Source organism: Falco punctatus, assembly GCF_963210335.1.
Source record: "Falco punctatus genome assembly, chromosome: 4".
In the NCBI taxonomy this organism is placed as follows: domain Eukaryota; kingdom Metazoa; phylum Chordata; class Aves; order Falconiformes; family Falconidae; genus Falco; species Falco punctatus.
The window spans coordinates 45,467,023-45,488,400 of NC_137583.1; the positions used below are offsets into that span (position 1 = coordinate 45,467,023).

General features: G+C 70.1%; 2 protein-coding genes across 3 annotated transcripts; one reads left to right on the forward strand and one right to left on the reverse strand.

The window, feature by feature from the left end:
* Positions 1-1,119: 1,119 nt before the first annotated feature.
* On the forward strand, positions 1,120-6,138 carry ISYNA1 (inositol-3-phosphate synthase 1). Its single transcript, XM_080382655.1, has 11 exons — positions 1,120-1,273; positions 2,572-2,696; positions 2,777-2,938; positions 3,149-3,278; positions 3,354-3,547; positions 3,645-3,794; positions 3,873-4,088; positions 4,165-4,329; positions 4,401-4,514; positions 4,603-4,820; positions 5,847-6,138. The coding sequence occupies exons 2-11, from the start codon at positions 2,583-2,585 to the stop codon at positions 6,061-6,063; spliced, it is 1,680 nt and encodes a 559-aa protein (XP_080238781.1). The 5' UTR covers positions 1,120-1,273; positions 2,572-2,582; the 3' UTR covers positions 6,064-6,138.
* Positions 6,139-7,472: 1,334 nt separating this feature from the next.
* SSBP4 (single stranded DNA binding protein 4) lies at positions 7,473-20,220 on the reverse strand. Of its 2 annotated transcripts, XM_080382674.1 has the most exons (18): positions 19,920-20,217; positions 18,367-18,439; positions 18,179-18,240; positions 16,996-17,080; positions 12,389-12,478; positions 11,488-11,571; positions 11,283-11,342; positions 11,122-11,191; positions 10,959-11,029; positions 10,175-10,242; positions 10,013-10,058; positions 9,846-9,881; positions 9,690-9,744; positions 9,493-9,563; positions 9,338-9,416; positions 9,098-9,126; positions 8,008-8,109; positions 7,476-7,761 (listed from the first exon to the last, which is right to left on the reverse strand). In XM_080382674.1, the coding sequence occupies exons 1-18, from the start codon at positions 19,973-19,975 to the stop codon at positions 7,732-7,734; spliced, it is 1,167 nt and encodes a 388-aa protein (XP_080238800.1). In that variant the 5' UTR covers positions 19,976-20,217; the 3' UTR covers positions 7,476-7,731. The 2 variants fall into 2 exon arrangements, with proteins under 2 accessions (XP_080238801.1, XP_080238800.1); XM_080382675.1 differs by lacking the exon at positions 11,488-11,571 and having other exon boundaries at positions 7,473-7,761; positions 19,920-20,220.
* Positions 20,221-21,378: the final 1,158 nt, after the last annotated feature.

A 21,378-nucleotide genomic window follows, 5' to 3' on the forward strand; every position in this document is an offset into this window, starting at 1 on the left:
ACAGCCCCCCATAGCTCCCGGCCCGCCGGCCCCGATAGCCCCCCACAGCCCCCCCCGCCCCCCACAGCCCCCGGCCCACCGATCCCCACCGCCCCTGGCCCGCCGTGCCCCCCCTGCGCCCACCGCCCCCGGCCCGCCGTGCCCCCGGCCCCCCACCGCCCCACCGCGTCCACTACTGCCCCGGGCCCCCCGTCCCTGCCGTGACCCCCTCCCCACCGCCACCTCCCCCCGCGGCAGGTGCCCCCGGGGCCGGCCCCGCTGGGTCCCGTCCCGCTGGGGGGTGCGGGGCGGTACTGGGGTGCCCCCCGCAGCCCGGCCCGCGGGCGGGTGGGTGGGTGGCGCGGAGCGGAGCTGCCCCCGCCGCCTGCGGGGAGCGGGGGTGGGGAAGGGGCCGGGGCCCGCCCGGGCGGCGCTGCGGCCCCGGGGGCCCTTTGGAGCGGGGCCGGGCCATTGAAAGGCGGCCGGGGCCGGGGGAGGAGGCGGGGGGGCGGCCGCGGCCCCTCATACCGCGCTGCCATGGCCGGGGGCGGCTGCGGCGTGTCCCCCCCCCGGCTGCTCGGGCTGGGGGCTCTGCACGGGGGGGGCCGTACCCGGGGGAGCGGGGGGGGTGCCCGGGCCTGGGGGCTTGCACGGGGCGGGGGGGGGCTGCGGGGGGCTGGTACCGTGGCCTTTGGGGTACCCATGCTGGGGGGTGCCAAGGGCTGCGGGGTGCCCTTTCTGGGGACAGCAGAGTGCCGGGGGGCTGGGGGGTGCCCTGGGGACTGGGGGTGCCGGGGGGCTGTGAGTGCCGGGGGCTGCGGGGTGCCCCCGCCGGGGGGTCGCGGGGTGCGGGGGTGCCGGTGCCGGGGGCTGCGGGACGCCGGGGCAGCCAGTGGCCGGAAGGCGGCGGCGGGACCCCCGGCCCGGTCCCGGCACCGGCGCCACTTCCCCTTCCCGGGTCAGCGGCCGCTGCCCCCGCCGGCGCCTCCCGCTCCCGCCGCCCCCCCCCCCCCCCCCCCGGTAAGAGCCGCCGCCGGCGCCCGGGGCCGCCCCGCACCTGCCGCGGGGCCGGGGCCGGGGGGGGCCGGGGGGGTCGGGGGAACCGGGCGGGGGGGCCGGGGCACGTGCGGGGGGGCGCGGGGCCGGTTGGGGGCGGGGCGGGCGGGGCGGGCGGGGCCTGGGAGCCGATTAAGCGGCGGGAGCCGGGGCGGCCGCAGCCGCGATCGCACCATCCCCCGCGGGGCAGCACCGGCCCCGGCTCCGCCACCGGCTCCAGCGCGCCCGGCCCGGCCCGGTGAGTGCCCGCGGGGAGGGCGGGGGCGGCCCCGGGAAGGGGGTCGGTTCTGCGGTCCCGGCCCGTGTCCTCCCCGTGCCCCGGACACGCGGGGGCGCCAGGGTCATCCCCTGTCCCCGTGTCCCCTCTGTCACCCCGGGGGCAGGGACAGCTCAGTCCCCATGTCCCCTACACTCCTTGGCACGCCAGGGTGCTGGGATAGCCCATCCCCCTGTCCCCGTGTCCCCTCTGCCACCCCGGGGAGCAGGGTCAGCTCCTGTCCCCATGCCCGCTCTGCCACCTCCGGCTGCTGGGACACCCCGTCCCCATGTCCCCTGCGCCCCTTGGTACCTCACAGTGCTGGGACGCCCCGTCCCCCCATCCCCATGTCCCCTCTGTCACCCCTGGTTGCAGGGACAGCTCGGTCCCCATGTCCCCTGCACCCCTTGGCACCCCAGAGTACTGGGACACCCCGTCCCCATGTCCCCTTTGCCACCCCAGGGAGCAGAGGCAGCCCGTGTCCCCATGTCCCCTCTGCCACCCTGGCGGCAGGGACAGCGCAGTCCCCATGTCCCCTGCACTGTCTGCCACTCCGGGGAGCAGGGACAGCCCCTGTGCCACCCCAAGTTGCTGGGACACTCCCTGTCCTCATGTCCCCTGTGGCACCCTGGGGTGCAGGGACAGGCCCTGTCCCCTGCACACCCTAGCACCCAAAGGTGCTGGGACATCCCCTATCCCCGTGTCCCTTCTGCCACCCCAGGGAGCGGGCACAGCCCTGGTCCCCATGTCCCCTGCACTCTCTGCCAGCCTAGGGTACAGGGACAGCCCCTGGCCCCAAATTCCCCACACTCCTTGGAGCGAGGACACCCTCTGTCCCCATGTCCCCTGTGCCACCCTGGGGTGCTGTGACACCGCCTGTCCCCGTGTCCCCTGGGAGCATCCCTAGTCCCCCATGCCCTCCTGTGCCCCCTGCCACCCCCAGGGGGGGTGACAGCAGTGACAGCCTCCTACCTGCCCCGAGCAGGATGGGGACCCTGCACCCTCCTGGCTTGCTGGGGGCTCAGTGAGGTGCTGGGGGGGGGGGGGGGGGCAGTTACACCCCCGTAGCCTGTCCTGGTGCCGCTGCGTGGGCAGGGACGGTGGTGGCAGCCCCGCTGTCACGCTGGGTGGCACCAGGGCAGGGAGCCAACGGTCCCCACCAGCGGCACAGCCTGGCGGGGAGCGGTGCCGGAGCCTGGTCCCGGCAGGGTGGGGGGGCTGGGTGGGGGGGCTCGGCGTGCCAGGCCTGCGGCGCTGACACCCATTCCCTCCTGTTCCAGCTCCAGGAACAATGGCAGAGACATTCCTTGTGGAGAGCCCCGATGTCACGTACAGCAAAGACTTCATCGAGGCCAAGTACACGTACAGCACCGTGCACGTCTGCAAGGAGAACGGTGTCACCAAGGTGCGGGGGGCAGGGGGCTGCCGGGGGGCGCCCCGGGGGGCTCCCCTCATCCCCACGTGTCCCCTCTCTGTGTCCCCCAGGTGCGGCCGTGTTCAACCCGCTTCACCTTCCGGACGGGGCGGCAGGTCCCTCGCCTGGGGGTGATGCTGGTGGGCTGGGGGGGCAACAACGGCACCACGGTGACGGCGGCCGTGCTGGCCAACAAGCTGGGGCTCTCCTGGATGACCAAGACGGGGCGCAAGGTGGGTGTCCCTTGTGGGGTCCCAGCCCCTAGGTGTCCTGCAGAGATGGGGACGCTGAGCCCAGCTGCTCCCATCCGCACCTGGGCCCTGCGCCCCCATCTCCTCCCTGCTGCTGCAGAGGTGGTCTACAGCCCCGGTCCCCTGGTTTGGGGGTGCCGGGGACCCCCTCCTCCTTGCGCCAGCAGCTCATCCATGTGTTCTCCATCCCAGAAAGCCAACTACTACGGCTCCCTGCTCCAAGCCTCCACCGTCTGCCTGGGCACCAGCCCCACTGGCGACGTCTACGTGCCTTTCCGGGACCTGCTGCCCATGGTGCACCCCAATGACATTGTTTTTGATGGTAGGTGGGACACAGGGGGGTACCCCGCAATGGGGCGGGGGACCCTGAGCGGTTGGGTCACCTCTTGTCCCCTAGGCTGGGACATCTCCTCGCTGAACCTGGCGGAGGCCATGCGGCGAGCAGAGGTGCTGGACTGGCCGCTGCAGGAGCAGCTCTGGCCCTACCTGGAGAAGCTGAAGCCCCGACCCTCCATCTACATCCCCGAGTTCATCGCCGCCAACCAGGAGGAGCGGGCGGACAACGTCCTCCGTGGGTCCATGGCTGAGCAGGTCCTGGTGGGGCGGTGGCAGCCGGGGGGGACACGCATGGACACAGGCAATGGGGGGATGCCACCACGCTGATGCGTCCCCCTCGGTGGTGTCCCAGGTGGAGCAGATCCGCCGGGACATCCGGGACTTCAGGGAGACCAGCGGGGTGGACAAAGTCATCGTCCTCTGGACGGCCAACACGGAGCGCTTCTGCGACGTCGTCCCGGGGCTCAATGACACCGCCGACAACCTGCTGCGGGCCATCGAGGTCAGGGGACGGGAGGGGACAGGGTAGGGGGGTGATGCCAGCACCCCAGCGGTGCTGAGCTGGCCTGTGTCCCCACAGCAAGGCCTGGAGGTGTCCCCGTCCACGCTCTTCGCCGTGGCCAGCATCCTGGAGGGCTGCGCCTACATCAACGGCTCCCCCCAGAACACCTTCGTGCCGGGGGTGCTGGAGCTGGCCAGCCAGCGCTGCGTCTTTGTCTGCGGCGATGACTTCAAGTCGGGTCAGACCAAGCTGAAGTCGGTGTTGGTGGACTTCTTGGTGGGTGCTGGACTGAAGGTACGTGGGGACAGGGCAGGTGGGGTGGGGGGACCTGCCTGGGATGGGGGGTGACCTGCCTGCACGCCCTGCCCAGACCAAGTCCATCGTGAGCTACAACCACCTGGGGAACAACGATGGGAAGAACCTCTCGGCCCCGCAGCAGTTCCGCTCCAAGGAGATCTCCAAGAGCAACGTGGTGGACGACACCGTCCAGGCCAACCCCATCCTCTACGGCCCCCAGGACAAGCCTGATCACTGCGTGAGTTGGGGGCTGGGGACACGTGGTGCCCACGGAGGTGACGGGGCGGTGACGGGGCCGTCGCTTCGCAGGTGGTGATCAAGTACGTGCCCTACGTGGGGGACAGCAAGCGCGCGCTGGACGAGTACACGTCGGAGATCATGATGGGTGGCACCAACACCATCGTCATCCACAACACCTGCGAGGTGCGTGGGGGGGGGACCAGGCTGTCCCCCGGGGGGGGGGAGGGGTGCTTCCCCAGGGGGTGGGGCTCACCTCGCTGCCGGCCCGCAGGACTCGCTGCTGGCCAGCCCCATCATCCTGGACCTGGCCATCCTGACGGAGCTGTGCCAGCGCGTCACCTTCTGCACCGAGGCCGACCCCGAGTTCCAGGGCTTCCACAGCATCCTCTCCATCGTCGCCTTCCTCTGCAAGGCCCCGCTGGTGCCCGAGGGCACCCCCGTGGTCAACGCGCTCTTCCGCCAGCGCAGCTGCATCGAGAACATCCTGAGGTACCCGCCGGTCCCCACGCCAGGGGGTGCCCATCCCCCCGCCCCGCTGCCCCTGGGTGGCACCCGAGGCTTGCAGAGGTCCCGGTGCCACCACCAGTGGGTCCCCAGCACCCGTGGGTGCCCGGTGCCTGTGTGTGGGGTCTCCAGAGCCAGTAGGTCCTGGTGATCAGTGCACCCCCCCGCCTGTGGGACCCAGTGCCTGGGCCACCAGTAGGTCCCAGTGCCTGCGCCACCAGTGGGTCCCCAGCACCCATGGGTGCCTGGTGCCTGTGTGTGGGGTGTCTAGAGCCAGTAGATGCTGGTGATCAGTGCCTGGGCCACCTAGTGGGTCCTGGTGCCCCCCACCTGTGGGACCCAGTGCTGGTGTGTCCTGGTGCCCGAAGGCGATGGTCCCAGTGCCAAGGGTGTTCAGTGCTGGTGGGTCCTGGTGCTGCCCAGCACCAGCGGGTCCCAGCGTGGCTGAAGCCCCAGTGCCCAGTGGGAGCAGGTCCCAGTGCTCGGGGTGTCCCAACACCCACAGACCCTGGTACCTGATGCCCAGAGTGTTCTACACCAGTGGGTCCCAGTGCGCAATGCTTTTGGTTCCCAGAACCAGTGGGTCCCAGTACCTCATGCCTAGGGGTTGCCCAGTACCAGTAGGTCCTAGTGCCCACTGCATGGGATGCCCGGGATGCCCAGTGCCTGTGGGTCGCAGAACCAAGGGGTCCCAGTACCTGATGTCCAGGGGGATGCCCAGCACCAGTGGGTCCCAGTGCATGGGGCTCCCAGTACCAGTGGGTCCCAGTGCCCAGTGCGTGGGGCTCCCAGCACCAGTGGCTCCCTGTGCCCAGCACCAATGGGTTCTAGTGCCGAATGCATGGGGTGCCCAGCCCCAGTCGGTCCCAGTGCCCAGCCCCAGTGGGTCCCAGGGCCGTGCCCAGGCTGCCCATCACCGCAGTGTCCCTGGCACTACTGGCTCCTGGCACACCCGGTGCCTTCCCCAGCAGTGGGGTGCCCATCCCTGAGCCCCCCCTTCCCCCCCCGCAGGGCCTGCCTGGGGCTGCCCCCCCAGAACCACATGCTGCTGGAGCACAAGATGCAGCGGCCGGTGCCCAGCCCGAAGCGCGCCTGCCCCGGGGGGGCCGCCTGCCCCCTCGCCCCCAAGAAGACACCGGCCACCACTCAGCTCAACGGGCACCCCTGCGCCGGCACCCCCCGGCCGGGACCCCCCCGGACCCCCCTCCACATTGACGGAGCCGACTAACAGCGAGCGCCTTTTTGTATTTCGTATCAGCTTTTTAGGGGGGGTGGGGGGGGTGGATTGGGGGGGGGAGGGGTTGGGGGTCTGGGACCTACCCCCCCCCCCCCCCCCCCTCCTCCCCAAGTGCTCGGCTCTGACACCAACTCGAAACTGTGAAGCTTTGTACCCGCCAATAAACCCGGAGCAGTGTGGCCCCCCCGGCGTCTTGCCTGCTACCGCCCCTCCCCCCCCCCCCCGCCCCCCAGCCCTGGGCAAAGCAAGAGCCAAAACACTGGCACCTTCTGAAAAAAAATCAAATTACATTTATTGATGGGGGGGTGGGGGGGGGGTGTTTTGGGGTGTTTTTTTTTTATTTTTTGTACTTTTTTTTGTTGTTTTTTTTGGGGGGGCTGTTTTGTTTAGATAAGCAACGGGGGCTCTAAAGGCTCTGGGGACTAGAAATGGGGAGGGGTCCCTACACAGAACGACTATGCCTATGGTGAGTGCTACCCCTACAGGGGCTGGGGGCTGCCCCCCACCTCGGCGGGGGGGGTAAGATAGGGCCCCCCCCAGCACAGGGCTGTACAGAGGAGGGGGCCTGGGTGTGTGGAGGCAGGTTGGGGGGAGGGAGGTGGCAGGGGGTGTTGAGGTCCTTTCTGTTATAAAAGAGAGGAAAAAAGTCAGAAAAAAAAAACCCACACAAAAAAAAAAAAAAAATCCTTCATATTAAAGTTTTACAAGTGGTCCCTGGGGGGGGCGGGGGGCCCCGGTCTGGCGCTCGGGTGGGGCCGGGGATCACAGTGCTGGCTGAGCACGCAGACGGGGCTGGGGGCCGGGACCCCCCCGGGGCCGGCTCGCTGCCGGGGGGGGGCTGCTCTCTGCACTGGGGCCTGCCCTATAGAGCGCTTGGGGGGGCGGGTGCTCCGTGCGGGGAGGTATGGCTTGGCCCCCCCCAACCCCCCACCCCCCCCCCCCAGCACAGCCTGGGGTGCCCCTGGCTGGGGGGGGCTGCACCCACACTGGGGGGGCTGCGCTGGCGTATGAGCACCCCCAGGGCTTTGGCAGGGCTGGGGGATAGTTATGGGCCCCCCCTCCCGGGGGTGGGGGGTGCCCAGCAGGAAGGGTACTGGGAGAACTGGGAGGGGGTTGCACCCTCCCCGGGGGTAGGGGGCACCGCTCATTAGCAGTGCAGCTAATTGCCGTTAAGTGCATGTGCCCCAGCCAGGCTGCATGCCACGGGGTGGGGGCACAGCGCTGTGACCCCCCCTCCGAATCTCCCTCCCCATGCTGGGGGGGGGGGGGGGGATGGATGTGTCACCACCTGCCATGGAGGGGGGCCACAATGCCATGAACCCCCCCCCCAAATCCCCCTCCCCATGCTTGGGGTGGGGGGGGCTGGCACAACCCCACCCCCCCGACCACAGTGCCAGAACCCCCACCCCAGTGCCTGCTCCCACCCTGGGGGGTGTCTGGGGGGGGGGGGGGGGTCCCAGAGCTGGGGGGGGGGTCCCTGCTGTGGGGGCAGGTGGGCAGTACGTAAGTCACAGGTCTTATTTCTACTTATTATTATTTTTTCCGCATTTTTTTGTTTGTTTGTTTCGTGTTTTCTGGCGGGGGGGTGGGGGGGCTGGGGGGGTTGGTAATTATTATTAATTATTTTTCATCTGGCGGTCGGCAGCCTCGGCGCTGGGCTCACACGCTCATTGTCATGCTGGGCGAGTACTAGAGAGAGCGGAGACACCAGAGGGTTAATTGGGGAGGGGGTCGCGGGGGGGCACACTGCTTCTCCCCCCCCGCCACCCCCCCCCCTCCGCCCACCTCATGTTTCCCAGCCGCTTGGCCATGACAACCCCCCCGCTGCCATGGGGGGTCTGCCACGGGGACTTTGTTATTGCCCCCCCCCACCCCCAGCTGCTGTGCCCCCCCCAGGCCCCCCACCCCCCCGCCAGCCCCCCGGGGGTCCCTTACGCTGTCGCTTTGGAAGGGGTTTAAGAAATTGCTGCTCAGCTCGGCGTCGTCCCGCGGGGTGCCAGGGGGGTTGCTCAGGGCCCCCAGGTTACTGGGGGAGCTCTGGGGGGGGGGGAGAGAAAAATGTTAGGGGAGGGGGGGGGAATGGTGTATGGGGGGCGCCCGGTGTATTGGCAGGCCCAGTAAATGGGGGGGGGGGCAGGGCGTGGGATCTCAGGGCATGGGGGGGGTCCCAGTACGGGGGGGGGGCGGGGGGGGCAATACATTGGTGGGGGGTTCCAGTGCAGGGGGGGCCAGTGCAGGGGGGGGCTCAATAAATGGGATCCCAGTAAATGGGAGCGTGTCCCAATAAATGGGGGGGGGGTGTCCCAGTGTATGTTGAGGGGGGGGGATTCCAAATAAATGAGGTCCCAGTACATGGAGGGGGTCCCAGTATATGTTGGGGAGGGGGGCACCCCAATAAATGGGGTCCCAGTGTATGGGGGGGTCCCAGTGTATGTTGGGGAGGGGGGCACCCCAATAAATGGGGTCCCAGTACCTGCTGGGGAGGGTGGGCACCACAATAAATGGGGTCCCAGTGTATGTTGGGGGGGGTCCCAATAAACGGGGTCCCACTACATGGGTGGGGTCCCAGTGTATGTTGGGGGGGCGCATCCCAATAAATGGGATCCCAGTAAATGGGAGGGTGTCCCAGTAAATGGGGGTGTGTGTGTCCCAGTGTATGTTGAGGGGGGGGATTCCAAATAAATGAGGTCCCAGTACATGGAGGAGGTCCCAGTGTATGTTGGGGAGGGGGGCACCCCAATAAATGGGGTCCCAGTGTATGTTGGGGAGGGGGGCACCCCAATAAATGGGGTGCCAGTACCTGTTAGGGAGGGTGGGCACCCCAATAAATGGGGTCCCAGTGCATGGGGGGGTCCCAGTGCGTGTTGGGGAGGGGGGGTCCCAGTGCGTGTTGGGGGGGGGTCCCAGTGCACAGGGGTCCCAGCATTACAGGGTCTGCCCATGCACAGGCACCCCAGTACATGGAGCTGGGGGGGTCCCCAGCGCATGGTGGTGTCCCAGCGCACGCGGGGGTCCCCGCACTCACCTTTGGCAGCCCGTCCATGTCCCCGGAGCCTGCAAAGGCACCAGCAGTGCATGAGTGACCCCACCTCGATCCGTGCCCCCCCCCCCCCCCCCCCCGCCCCCCAGCCCTGCACTGAGCCCGGCCGCCCGCAGATGGAGCCCACGGGCCGCAGGATGCGGCCGCAGCAGGGCTGGGGACCACCTTGGGGGGTGGGGGGGTGGGGCACCCCCTGCCGCGGGGAGGGTCTGGGGGGGTACCCACCTAAGGATCCGTTCATGTGATGCGGCTCCATCGCGCTCATGCCGCCCATGGGCCCCTCAGGTCCGGGCCCCATTGGGAACTGGAAGGGAAGGGGGGGGGTGAGTGATGTGGGACCCCCCCCATCCCCCCCCCCCCGCCCCCTCCCCATCACTCACGTTCGGTCTGTTCCCCGCGGGCCCGATGGGGTTCATCATGGTGTACATGTTCTCACTGGAGTTGGTGGAGTCTGGGGGGGGGACACACATAGGGGGAGGGGGGTGAGCAGGGCACCCCCACACCCCGCCCCCCCCCCCCCCCCTCCAGCAATGTCCCCCCACCCCCTGCGCCTTGTCCCATCCCTGCAGACACTCACCTCCGGGGCTGGGCAGGATGGGGGTGCCAGGGGGGCCACCGCCCCCGGGAGGGCCCTGGGGGGGAGAGAGGGGAGGTGGGTTGGGGGGGGTCACAGCCAGTTTGCCTGCAGCATGTGCCCCCCCCAAAAAAAAAAAAAGTGCACCCTGACACTCACCACATAGTTCCCAGGGGACGAGGAGGAGTAGGCAATCTGGGGGGGACAAGAGGGGGGGTCAGTATGGGGGGCACGGGGCCAGCATCCCCATAGTCCCAGTTGTGCCCTGCACACCCCCACCCCCCCCAACCCCCTGCCCCGGTAGTCCCTCCCCCCCCTCAACTTACAGAGTTGGCGTTGGGGTTCGGCCAGGGCCCGCGGCCACCGGGGCCCCTGGAAGGCAAGGGGAGAGGTGAGGGGGGTCCTGCCGGCCCCTGGGCCCCCCACCCTGCGTGGCCACCCAGCGCCCCCTGCCCAGCTGTGGGGCGGGGGAGGGGCGGCTGCCTTACATGTTCATGGCGGGCATGCCAGGGCCGGCCAGCGAGCTGGGGGGGGGGCGCATCCCACTGCCATAGGTCTGTGGGGAGAGCAGGGGGTCAGCAGGGGTTGGGATGTCCCCATCACTGTCCCCAGCCCCAGCCCTGTCCCCGTCCATGTCTCCCTGTCCCCAGCCCCATCCATATCTCCTTGTTCCCAACCCCGTCCGTGTCTCCCTGTCCCCAGTCTCAACCCCATCCCTCTATCCCCACCCCCAGTCCCATCCTTGTCCCCAGATGTCCCTTGTCCAACTCCACTCCCAGTCCCATCCCTGTCCCCATCCCCATCTCCCTGTACCCATCCTCATACCGTATCACCCTGTTCCCATCCCCATCCCTGTATCCCTGTCCCACTTCCCCCTATCCCTGTCCCCATCCCCATACCCCACTCCCAACCCTGTATCCCTGTCCCCATCCCTGTATCCCTGTCCCCCTGTCCCCATGCCTGTATCCCTGTCCCCATCCCCGTACCCTGTTCCCCATTCCTGTATCCCTGTCGCCATCCCTGTCCCCCTGTCCCCAGGCCTGTACCCCAGTCCCCATCCCTGTCCCCCTGTCCCCATCCCTGTACCCTGCTCCCCATCCCTGTATCCCTGTCTCCATCCCTGTATCCCTGTCCCCCAGTCCCCATCCCCTTATCTCGGTCCCCACCCCTGTCCCCTTGTCCCCACCCCTGTCCCCATCCCTATATCCCATCCCTGCACCCCGTCCCTGTATCCCGATCCCCCCCCACCCCCACCCCCCTCCGTGCCCTCACCTGGGGGGCCATGCCGGCCATGCCTCGCGGGGGGTTCATGCGCTGCATCGGGCCCCCCATGCCGGGATGTCCTGCTCAGAGGGACAGGGGAGGCATGAGACCCCACGCCCCCCCCCCACTGACGGGCGGGGGGACACATGGGGACAGGAACCCCCCAACTCACCCTGCGACCGCGCGGCCGGATCCATGGCGTTGGGCAGCAGCGGCTGGGAGCCGGGGACACCCACGGGAGGCTGCAGCGCAGGGGGGACAGTGGGTCAGGGTGCTGGAGGACCCCCACCCAGAGGGGTCTGCACCCACTTGGGGGGAGGACAACCACCTCACCTGGTTCGGCATCCGGAGCGGGGGCCGGGGGCCGCCGGGGTAGCGGGGGGACATGAAGGGCTGCAAGAGAGAGAGTTGGGGGGGGGTGAGCCAGGGTTAGGGTGGGGGGGGCTGCGGCATCACCCTGGGGGGCTGGGGGGGGGGCGGGGCACACCTGCGGGCGCTGGGGGGTGGCCGGGGGCTGCCGGGCTGTGCCCAGCCTTACCTGGCTGTGCGGCCCCAGCATGGGGGCCCCGGGGTTGTGGGGCGGAGGTTGGGCGTGGGGTGATGGCTGAGAGCCCGCAGGTCCCTTCAAGAGAAATAAAACACGGTTATGGGGGGGGGGCGCAGCGGCGGGGGGGGGGGGGGGGGGGGGCAGCGGCCCCCGGGGGGGGCACCCCGGTGGGGGGCATGGGGGGCACAGGGCTGGCCCCAGCCCGGGGCAGTGTGGGGAGCACTGGGGGGGGAGGGGCTGTGCCGGGGGGGTGGGGGGGGCCTGGTTCATGTAATGCCCCCGGCTGCACGCAGATGTGGGGCTCAAGTGTGCGCACACGCTAAGGGCACGCACACGCTAAGGGCACGCACACGCTAAGGGCACGCACACCCCGGGGAGCACAGGCAGGTCCCTCAGCACCATGTGCAAGGGCCCTGGCACGCACACAGGCTCACACACGTGCACTCACACACACAGAGGCACTCACACGTGTGCCCACACCCCCCACGTGCTCACATATGTGTGCAGAAGTGCAGTGCCCACGCACAGCCACGAGCCCGCTCTGCATGCACACCCGCGCCATGCACGCACAGCTCTGCGAGCACGTGTGCATGCTCACCCCCCGTGCGCACCAACACGCAATGCTCATGCATGTTCATGCACACATGCATGCATGCACCAGTATGCTCACACATGCACGCTCACGCACAAGCAAGCTCAACGTGTGCATGCACACCTACGCATGCCAGCACGCACACATGCTTACACGCATGCACATGCTCACACACGTGTGCTCACAGTGCACCAGCACATACAGCAGGGTCCCCGCCACCCTGCCCCGGGACCCCCGCAGGCAGCACAGCCTGGGGGGGGGTGGGGCACAGCCCCAGGACATGGTGCAGGCGGCTGGTACCTGGAAGAAGGCGGGGGGCATGGGCCCCCCCGGGATGCCGTCGCCGGGGGGCAAGTTCCCCATCACCGGGCTGGGAGCCGCTGCCGCACTCTGCAGGGAAAGGAGAGCTCAGCACCGGGGGTGGGGGTTGTCCCCAGCAGCCCCCCGCCACCACCCCAAGCTCAGCACCGGGGGTGGGGGTCCCCAGCAGCCCCCCATGACCACCCCGAGATCAGCACCGGGGGTGGGGGTCCCCAGCAGCCCCCCATGACCACCCCGAGACCAGCACCAGAGGGGCTCCCCAGCAGCCCCCCACCCACACCCCAGGATCAGCACCGGGGGGGTGTCCTCGGCGGCCCCCGCCACCCCCCTGAGCTCAGCACCGGGGGGTGTCCCCAGCAGCCCCCCAGCCCCCCCGCCCATCCCTGTACGTCTGCACCGGGGCACCGGGGGGGGGTGTGTGTGGGGGGTGTGTGTGCACCCGGGGGGGCTGCCCCTCGTGACTGGGGGCCACCGGCGCGTCCCACCTGCCTGCAGCCCCAGGGCCACCCTGTCCCCATGTCCCCCAGGAGCCACCGGTCCAGGCGGGTGTGAGCAAGAGGGCAGCGCATGGAGAAGGCGGTGTGTCCCCCCCATCCTGCCCCACTGGGGGGGCCGGGAGGGCTAGGGGGGGACCCCCGGGGGGCTGGCGGGGCTGGGGGGCGCGGGCAGGGGGCCCTGGCCCCCCTCGCCGGCCGGCCTGGTCCGAGGGGAGCTGTTAAGGGAAGGAATGTGCCGGCTTTCCGGCTCGGCCCCTCCGCCACAACTGGTTTCAATTTGTACGGAAGGAGGAGAAGGGAGGGGGGGGCCACGCTGCCCCCTCCACCCGGGGGGCCCCGCACCGCCCCCCAGCCCCCCCAGCCCTGCGGGGAGAGGGGGTCGTGGCTGCTCTTGGAGGGGGGGCATCACCCAGCACCTGGGGGGGGTGGTGGTGGAGATGGGACACCCCTGGGTGCTGCTGGCTCTGGTGTGGGGGAGGGGGGGGATGCTGGCTGGGGAGGGAGAGACCCCCCGGGGGCCCCCGCAGTGGGCACACAGGTCACGCCATGTACACGGGTCACGCCAGCACATGGGTCACGCCATGTACACGGGTCACGCCATGTACACGGGTGACAGTGGGTGCCTAGGGGCACCAGCCAGGGCTCCCCGTCCCACGGTAGCCACACTGGAGCCCAATGCTTTCCAGGACCCAGGGGCTGGGGCGGGGGGTGTCCTGGGCCCCCAGCCTCATTTCCCAGCTGCAGGATGCGACCCCGGGCGCTCCCCAGCCCCAGGGGGTGGGTGGAAGACAATGGGAGTCTGTGCCAGCAGCCAAACCCAGCAGCCTGGGGGAAACTGGGGGGGCTGGGGGAGGGGACAGGCATAGCCCCTTCCTATCCCAAACCCACCCCCAGTGCCCTGCACCCCCCCACTGTTAACCCCTCGGTCCCTGGTGTGGTGGGGACAGCGCCGCCCCCAAGCCAGACCCTGGGGTTGGAGTGAGGTGCTGGGGAGCCCCTGAGCACTTCGGGGATCTTTGGGGGGGACAGGGTGGCACAGAGCTGGTGTGCCCAGCACGGGGCCGGTCAGGGAGCCCACCATGGGCCCACCATGAAGCTCATCAGGGAGCCACCACAGAGCCCACCGTGGTCCCACCATGGAGCCCGCTGTGGTCCCCATCCTGGAGCCATCGCAGAGCCATCATGGTCCCATCATAGTCCCACCACAATGTCCAACACAGAGCCACCATGGAGCCCACCATAGTACCCATCCTGGAGCCATTACAGAATCCGTCATGGTCTCACCACAATGTCCAACATGGCACCCAAAACAGAGCCACCACAGAGCCCTCCATGGTCCCACCATGGCCCACCATGATGCCCATCCTGGAGCCATCACAGAGCTTCCCACAGTCCCACCACAGTTCCACCACAGAGCTCGCCATGGTGCCACTACAGCCCATCACAACGCTCATCACGGAGCCACTGTGGTGCCCACCCACCCTCACCCACCCCTCTGTGGCACGGGAGACGGGTCCCTGGCCAGTAGCTGCCCCAGGGGGTCCGGCCGCATCACCCCAAGGGATGCCAGGAGGGGGGAAGGGTGAGATGGCAGCACCATCACCCCCTGGCTATGGGGTCAATACAGCCCCCCAGGGACAGGGGGAGGCCCATCTGGGGGGAAACAGAGGCCCTGTCTGCCCCCCGGGACAAAGCTAAAGCAGAGGGGGGTGCAGGCCCTGCCCCCTCTCGGGGACACCCCCCCTCCTGCCCCACAGTGCAGGGACAGTGCTTGACACCCAGCCCAGAGTAGGGCCCCTCCTGCCCCCCAGCTCCAGCCCCACAGGGGGACAGCGGTGCCCCCACCATAGCAGGGACCGAACTGGGCCCCCCCATCACTCAGTGATGCAAAGCAGAGTTGCCATGGCAACAGGTTGGGGAGTTTCAGCTCCTCCTGCAAGCTCAAGGTCAGCAGGGAGAAAACGGGGGGGGGGGGGGGGGGGGGGGGGCACTCACACAGACGGGACATGGGGGGCAAAGCCTGGGGGCTCCCCACACTGCTCCACCCCAGGGGGACCCCAGACCCCACTGTGGGGCCGGCTGCCACAGCTGCTCCTCACTGGCCAGCCCCTCCCCAGTGCTGAGGGGTCACCGTCCCCACGATGCTCGCAGTGGGGGTCCCGATGCGCCCTTGGGGGGCACAACGAGCAGCACCCACGGGAGGGTGAGGGGCACCCACCCCGTACCAGGGAGCCCCAGTTCACCCCCTGGGTACCGGTTTGGTGGTGGTGGGCACCAGGCGGGGGATGCGGTTGTGCCGAGCAGCCCAGGGGGTGCGGGGGGGGGGGGCTGCGGGGGCTCCCCCCCAGCGGTCCCCAGCGCCCCGGCTCTGCCTGCCAGGCAGCACTGCCATGGCAACGCGGCCTGACCCGTGCCGCGTCCCCGTCCCCGTCACCGCACCGGCAGCCTCATTAATTCCAGCATGGAAATCAGCTCTGCGCAGCGCCGGGGCCGGGGGCGGCGGGGGGGGCCCTGCTGCAGCCCCGGCAGCCCTCGCGCTGCTGGCGCAGGCACACGCGTGCTCACGCGCACCCACGGGGACCCGCCGGCCCCGTAGGGGTAAGGGGTGTCTGGGAGGGCGCCACGGCCACCCCCCTCCCCAAGCTGGGTGCTGCTGTGGGTGCTGAGCACCCAGGGAGGGGGGAGGGCACGGGGAGCAGCTCCGGCCCTGCTCCGGCGGGATGGGGAGAAGGTCGGGGGCAACGCGGGCCCTGTGGCCTCCTGCATCCTGCAGCAGCCTGAACACCCCAGCACTGCGTATCCCACAGCTTCCCGCACCCCCCCCCCCCCCGGGGCCGGGGCCCCCGCAGTATCCTGCATCCCTCAGCACCGTGGATACTGCAGCATCCTGTATCCCACAGCACTGCATATCCCACAGCATCCCACATCCAACGGCCTTCTGCATTCCCTGGCACCCTACACAACACAGCATCCTGCATCCTGCGGCACCATGGACCCCACAGCATCTCATGGTGCTGCAGATCCCACCACAACCTGCATCCTGCAGCACCACGGCCCCTGCAGCATCCTGCATCCTAAGGCCTTCTGCATCCCCTGGCACCCTGCACGCCACAGCATCCTGCATTTCGCAGCATCCCACATCCTGCGATGCTGTGGACCCCACCGCATCCCACATCCCACAGCATCCTGTGACACCGTGGACCCCACCGCACCCCACAGTGCCATGGGTTCCACCACATCCCGCATCCCTTGGCACCTAGGATTCTGCAGCATCCTGCATCCCATGGCCTTCTGCATCCCCCGGCATCCCGCACACTGCAGCATCCCGCAGCATCATCCCGCAACACCGTGGAGGCCACTGCATCCTGCATCCCTTGGCGCCGTGGATCCCGCAGCATCCCACACGCCTGGGGCCAGGCAGCCAGCAGCATCGCCACTCCCAGGGCACGGTGCCCCCTGCAGCCCCCCCAGCGGGTCCCCCCCACCCCAGGATGCGGGTCCCCCCTGCCCACCCCCGTGGTGGCTGCCTGCAGGAGCGGGCACAGCCGGGCTGTTGACTCTGCGCCAATAATTAACTCGCCGAAGGCTGGCGCCAATAATGAGTGGAGCTGCCGAGGGGGGGGGGGGCGGGGGGGGGCCCAACTGGGGGGGTCCCACAGAGCCCCAGGACCACGGTGACCCCAAGGACACCGGATGATGGCAGGGGGATGGATGACCCCAACCCCACTGGGGTACCCCCGGGTTGGGAAATGAGCCTGTTATTTTGCCTGCGCTGTGGGATGGGGCCAGATCCAGGGGTCCCTGTCCCCTGGGGGAGTGGCAGCAGGGGATGGGCATGCCGGGGTCCCGGGGCGGGGGGGGGGGGCTGAGTCAGGCCCCCAGGGATTAGCCCCCCCCTAGCCCTGCCGCCCTGCAAAATAGGTCACCCAGGCTGGCAGGCTGGGGCTGGCAGCGCCAGCATTAACCCCCAGATCGCCGGTGCCCTTGGCACAGGGCGGGGGGGGCGGCTCACCGGGGGGGTGGGGGGCGGGGGGCAGCGTGGGGAGGGGGGAGCGGGGCAGGGAACCCCCCCAGCACCGTGGTACTCACATAGTCGTGGAAGGCTTTGGCCTCGCTGGAGTGCTCACAGGTTTCCCGGCGGTCCGGAGCAGCACAGTACAGGTCCCAGAAGACGCTGGGGGGGACACGACAGGGGACGGACAGTGGGTCAGAGCCCCCCCTCCAAGATGTGTCCATGCCCCCCCACCCATTCCGCCCTCACCCGCTGTGCCCCAGGGGTGTCCCCCACCACGGGCTGAGCCCGGCCACACTCATGTCACTGATGGTTGGGGGTGGGGGTGGGGTGGCTGGGGCAGCGCTGGGGCCGGTGCTGCTCGTGTCCCACCCCCGTCCCACCCCCCACCCCCCACCCCGTCCCCCACCACCCCCCCCCCCTCCGGCGTGGCGGGGGCCTCCCAGCTCAGGCGCTGCTGCCTGTTTTCCCTGGAAACAGTCGCTACAGCCGTAGCCCAAATTCCTGGGACTTTACATCAGGCTGCAGCATCCCAGGGCGGGATGGGGGGGTCCCCCCGCCCGCGCCCCCCGCCCCAGCTACCGGGGAGGACGGAGCAGCAGAGGGGCCGGTGGTGTCCCCCCAGCGCTGTCTCTAGGTGTCCCCCCACATTTGGGGTGTGGTGGCTGGGTGCCGGCAGCGGGAGGGTTAAAGGCCTGGAAGGCGCCATGCCCCCCCCCGCCCCCCCGTCGTGTGTGTGTCCCCCCCCCATAAATCACCAACTAATCGTTTATTGGAAATGGCTAAATGCAGCGGTGGCGGCACCATGGCGCCCGGCACAGCCGCATCCTGCGCCACACTGAGCCCCCCCCGACTGAGCCCCCCTCCCCCGGCACGGCCAGTGTGATGCCCACCCGTGGGGACTCCCCCCCAGCATCACTATCACCCCCCCCGGGGTGCTGTGCTGGGGCACCCCCCCGGGTGCAGGGGTCCAGCCCCAAGCTGGGAGCCCCCCCCCCGCCCCATCCTCAGCACCAAATTGGATCCATCTGGAGGGGCCAGGGGGGGTGGCTGGGGTGTAGCTGGGATGGGGGGGGGGGGCACACACACCCCTACCCTCCCCCCAAATCACTGATGGGAAAAGCAGAGCGGCAGGTTTATGGGGTATGAGGTGATGTGGCGGCAGTGTGTGGAAGGGGGGCAGCCCCCAGCCCCACTGCTGCGGGAGGAGGGTGTCCAGCCCCACTCCCCCCGCCGCCCCCCCCCCCCCCGCAGACTCACCACCACCAGGAGTGCAGGAAGCCGGGGGGCTCACCCAGGGTGATGTTCTTCTCCCATCGGATCTGTGAAAGCGGGAGGGGGGTGGGGGGTCAGACGGCCTTCCCAGGCCTGACACCCCGCGGATGGGCTCAGGGAGCCCGGGGGCTGCAGGGCCCCGGGGGGCACAGGGTGCTGCCCCCCCCTCTTACCTCCGACAGGAAGGTCTGGGCCGATTTCTGGGCCCCCACGTGCAGCAGGTACTCGTAGACATACAGCGCCAGCCTGGGGACAGGGACAGGGCTGGGGTGTCAGTGGGGCATGGCCCCCCAGGGAGCCCCCACCCCGCGGGGTGTTTCCCCCTCCCCCCCCCGCGGGGACAGTGGCACTCGGCCAGCACCAGGACACCCCCACCCCACAGAGCCCACAGCGGGGACCCCGAGTGACATGGGAGCGGGCAGGATGCAGCCCCCGGTAAGGGCATGCGGAATGAAGGAGGGGGACACGGTGTCACCCCCCTGCAAGGGACCCCCACGGGCAGCGCGGTGACACCAGTCCCACCAGTGACACCGGGCACCCCTTCACGGCCACCGGCCCCACCATGGGGTGGCCACCCCGGCTCCTGTCGGGCGTGACTCAGGGTGGGTGACACATCCCACTAGGGACCTGGCCGAGGGGCGAGTGCCACCACGGGTAGCCCCTGGCAAGGGACCCTCCGGGGGACCCCAGGCCCCCTCCCCCCCCCCCCGGTGCTTCATCACCTCCCGGCACTGGGGAATGAGACCCGTGGGGACCCCCCAGGGGTGGCTGGGCCTGGGGGGACCATTGCAGGGTGCAGCCCCCCGGCTCCGGCAGGTGGCCCCAAGCACCAGGGCAGGACACGGGGCTGGGTCAGGCCCCCGGTGCCCCGGGGGGTGGCAGTGCCCAGGGGGGACGACACAGCCCGGCCCCCACTGCCCTGGAGGATGACAGAGCCCATGGGTGGGGGGACACATATTGGTCCCCAGTGCCCCGGTGGATGGCAGTGCCCGGGGGGGTACACACACACATCTTGGTCCCCGGTGCCCTGGGGGATGGCACGGCCCAGGAGGAGGTGACACATCCCGGCCCTCGGTGCCCCGAGGGGTGGCAGTGCCCGGGGAAGACACGACACCTCTTGGTCTTCGGTGCCCCGGGTCATGGCAGTGCCCGGGGGGGGTGACACATCCCGGACCCGGTGCCCCGGGGGATGCTGCGGCCCTGGCGGGGCATCACGGCCCCCACAGCCCTGGGTCATGGCAGGGCCCGGGGGGGCGCACGGCAGCCCCCGGTGCCCCGAGGGATGGCAGTGCCCGGTGTGTGTGGGGGGTACATCCCGGTGCTCCGGGGGATGGCAGTGTCCGGCGGGGGGGGACACATCCCGGCGCCCCGGGGGATGGCAGTGCCCCGCGGAGGGAGGACACATCCCGGTGCCCCGGGGGATGGCAGTGCCCGGCAGGGGGGGGACGACACATCCCGGTGCCCCGGGGGATGGCAGTGCCCGGCGGGAGGGACACATCCCGGCCCCCCGGGGGCTGCCGCGGCCCGGGGCGCACCGAGTCTTCCCGGTGCCCGTTTGAGCCCCGACGGCTCCCGCTGCCCCGCGGCGCTGCCGGTGCGCCCGGGCGGGGCGGGGCCGCGGGGGTCCCTCCGCCCCCCGCCCCCCCCCCCGGCCCGGCTCCCCCCGGCAGCCGCCCCGGCAAAACTTCCGCGCCCCCGGCCCCGCGCCCGCCCCCGCCGCACTCACTTCTCGCGGGCCTGGCCGTCCGAGGGCACGCCGGAGCCCTTGCCCTTGGCGTACATGCTGGGGCGGCGGCGCGGCACCGGCTGTCAGCGGCCCCGGCCCCGGCCCCGCTGCCCCGCCGCCATCCCGGCCCGGCCCGGCCCCGGCGGCTCCGGCCGCGCGCCCGCGGGGGAGCTTGAAACCGCCGCGCCGGGCCGGGGGTCCCCGCGCCGCCCCCCCGCGCCCGGCCCGCAGCGCCGCCCTCCGCCCGCGCCGCCGCACTTAAAAGGGCGATGGCGGGAGGCGGTGGGGCCCGCGCAGGGGGGAGCGGGGGGACATGGACACAGAGGGGCACGGAGGCGAGGGTGGGCTCAGAGGCGGGGCGTGGGTGCGGACACGGAGGGACACGGACGCGAGGGGGAGGGCATGGATGGGAGGGGGGCACAGACATGGAGGGACAGGACTCGAGTGGGCGGGTGCGGGGGGACAGGGGCACGAAGGGGGGGCACAGACACGCAGAGGTCTGTGAGTGGACACAGAGGGACACGGATGTGAGGGGGAGGACAGGGATGGGGGGGCGCAGACACGGAGGGACACGGACACGAGGACATGGATGGGAGGGGGGCACAGACACGGAGGGACACGGACACGAGGGGGTGGGGGTGGAGACAGGGGCACGGGCACGAAGGGGGAGGCACAGACACGCAGAGGGACACGGGCGTGAGTGGACACAGGGACACAGACGTGAGAGGGAGGACATGGATGTGAGGGGGTGGGCACGGGGGGACACGGACACGAGGGGATGGACACTGGGGAAACGAGGGGTGGGCGTGGGGGTACATGGACACAAGGGGGCGGACGTGGAGGCGAGGGGGTGGGCACGGACACGGAAGGACACCGACACGAGGGAGCGGGCACGGATACGCAGAGGGACATGGATGTGAGTGGACACAGGGATGTGGATGCGAGGGGGGGGACATGGATGGGGGGCGCAGACACGGAGGGACACGGACACGGGAGGGTGGACACGGACACACAGAGGGACAGGGACATGAGTGGGCAGGGGGGACACAGACATGAGGGTGTGGGCGTGGACACAGAGGGACACGGACAGGAGGGGGGGACACGGGGGGACACAGACGTGATGGGGTGGACACAGAGGGACACGAGGGGGTGGGCACGGACACACAGGGACACGGACAAGAGGGAGGGGACACAGGTGCAAGGGGGTGGGCATGTAGGGACACGGACACGGGGGGGGGTTGGGACGACACATGGACCTGGGTGTGAGGGTGGACATGGCGGGACACGGACACGAGGGGGCAGACAGGGACACGGCGGGCACAGAGGGACACAGGTGGGGGGTGGACATGGAGGGACACGGATGTGGGGACTTGGACACGGCGGGGCAGGTGGTCTTGGGGGACACAGGACGCTGTGGCAGACACGGGCACATGGGAAGGACACGGACACGGGGGGATGC

Coding starts and splice junctions, on each gene's coding strand:
- SSBP4 (XM_080382674.1), bottom strand. CDS start 19,975: ATGTACGCCAAGGGCAAGGGCTCCGGCGTGCCCTCGGACGGCCAGGCC. Junction 18,440..19,919: donor GACGGCCAGGCCCGCGAGAA/GTGAGTGCGGCG, acceptor CCCTGTCCCCAG/GCTGGCGCTGTATGTCTACG. Junction 9,417..9,492: donor CCGCGGGGAACAGACCGAAC/GTGAGTGATGGG, acceptor CTTCCCTTCCAG/TTCCCAATGGGGCCCGGACC.
- ISYNA1 (XM_080382655.1), top strand. CDS start 2,583: ATGGCAGAGACATTCCTTGTGGAGAGCCCCGATGTCACGTACAGCAAA. Junction 2,939..3,148: donor TGACCAAGACGGGGCGCAAG/GTGGGTGTCCCT, acceptor TCTCCATCCCAG/AAAGCCAACTACTACGGCTC. Junction 3,279..3,353: donor CAATGACATTGTTTTTGATG/GTAGGTGGGACA, acceptor CTTGTCCCCTAG/GCTGGGACATCTCCTCGCTG.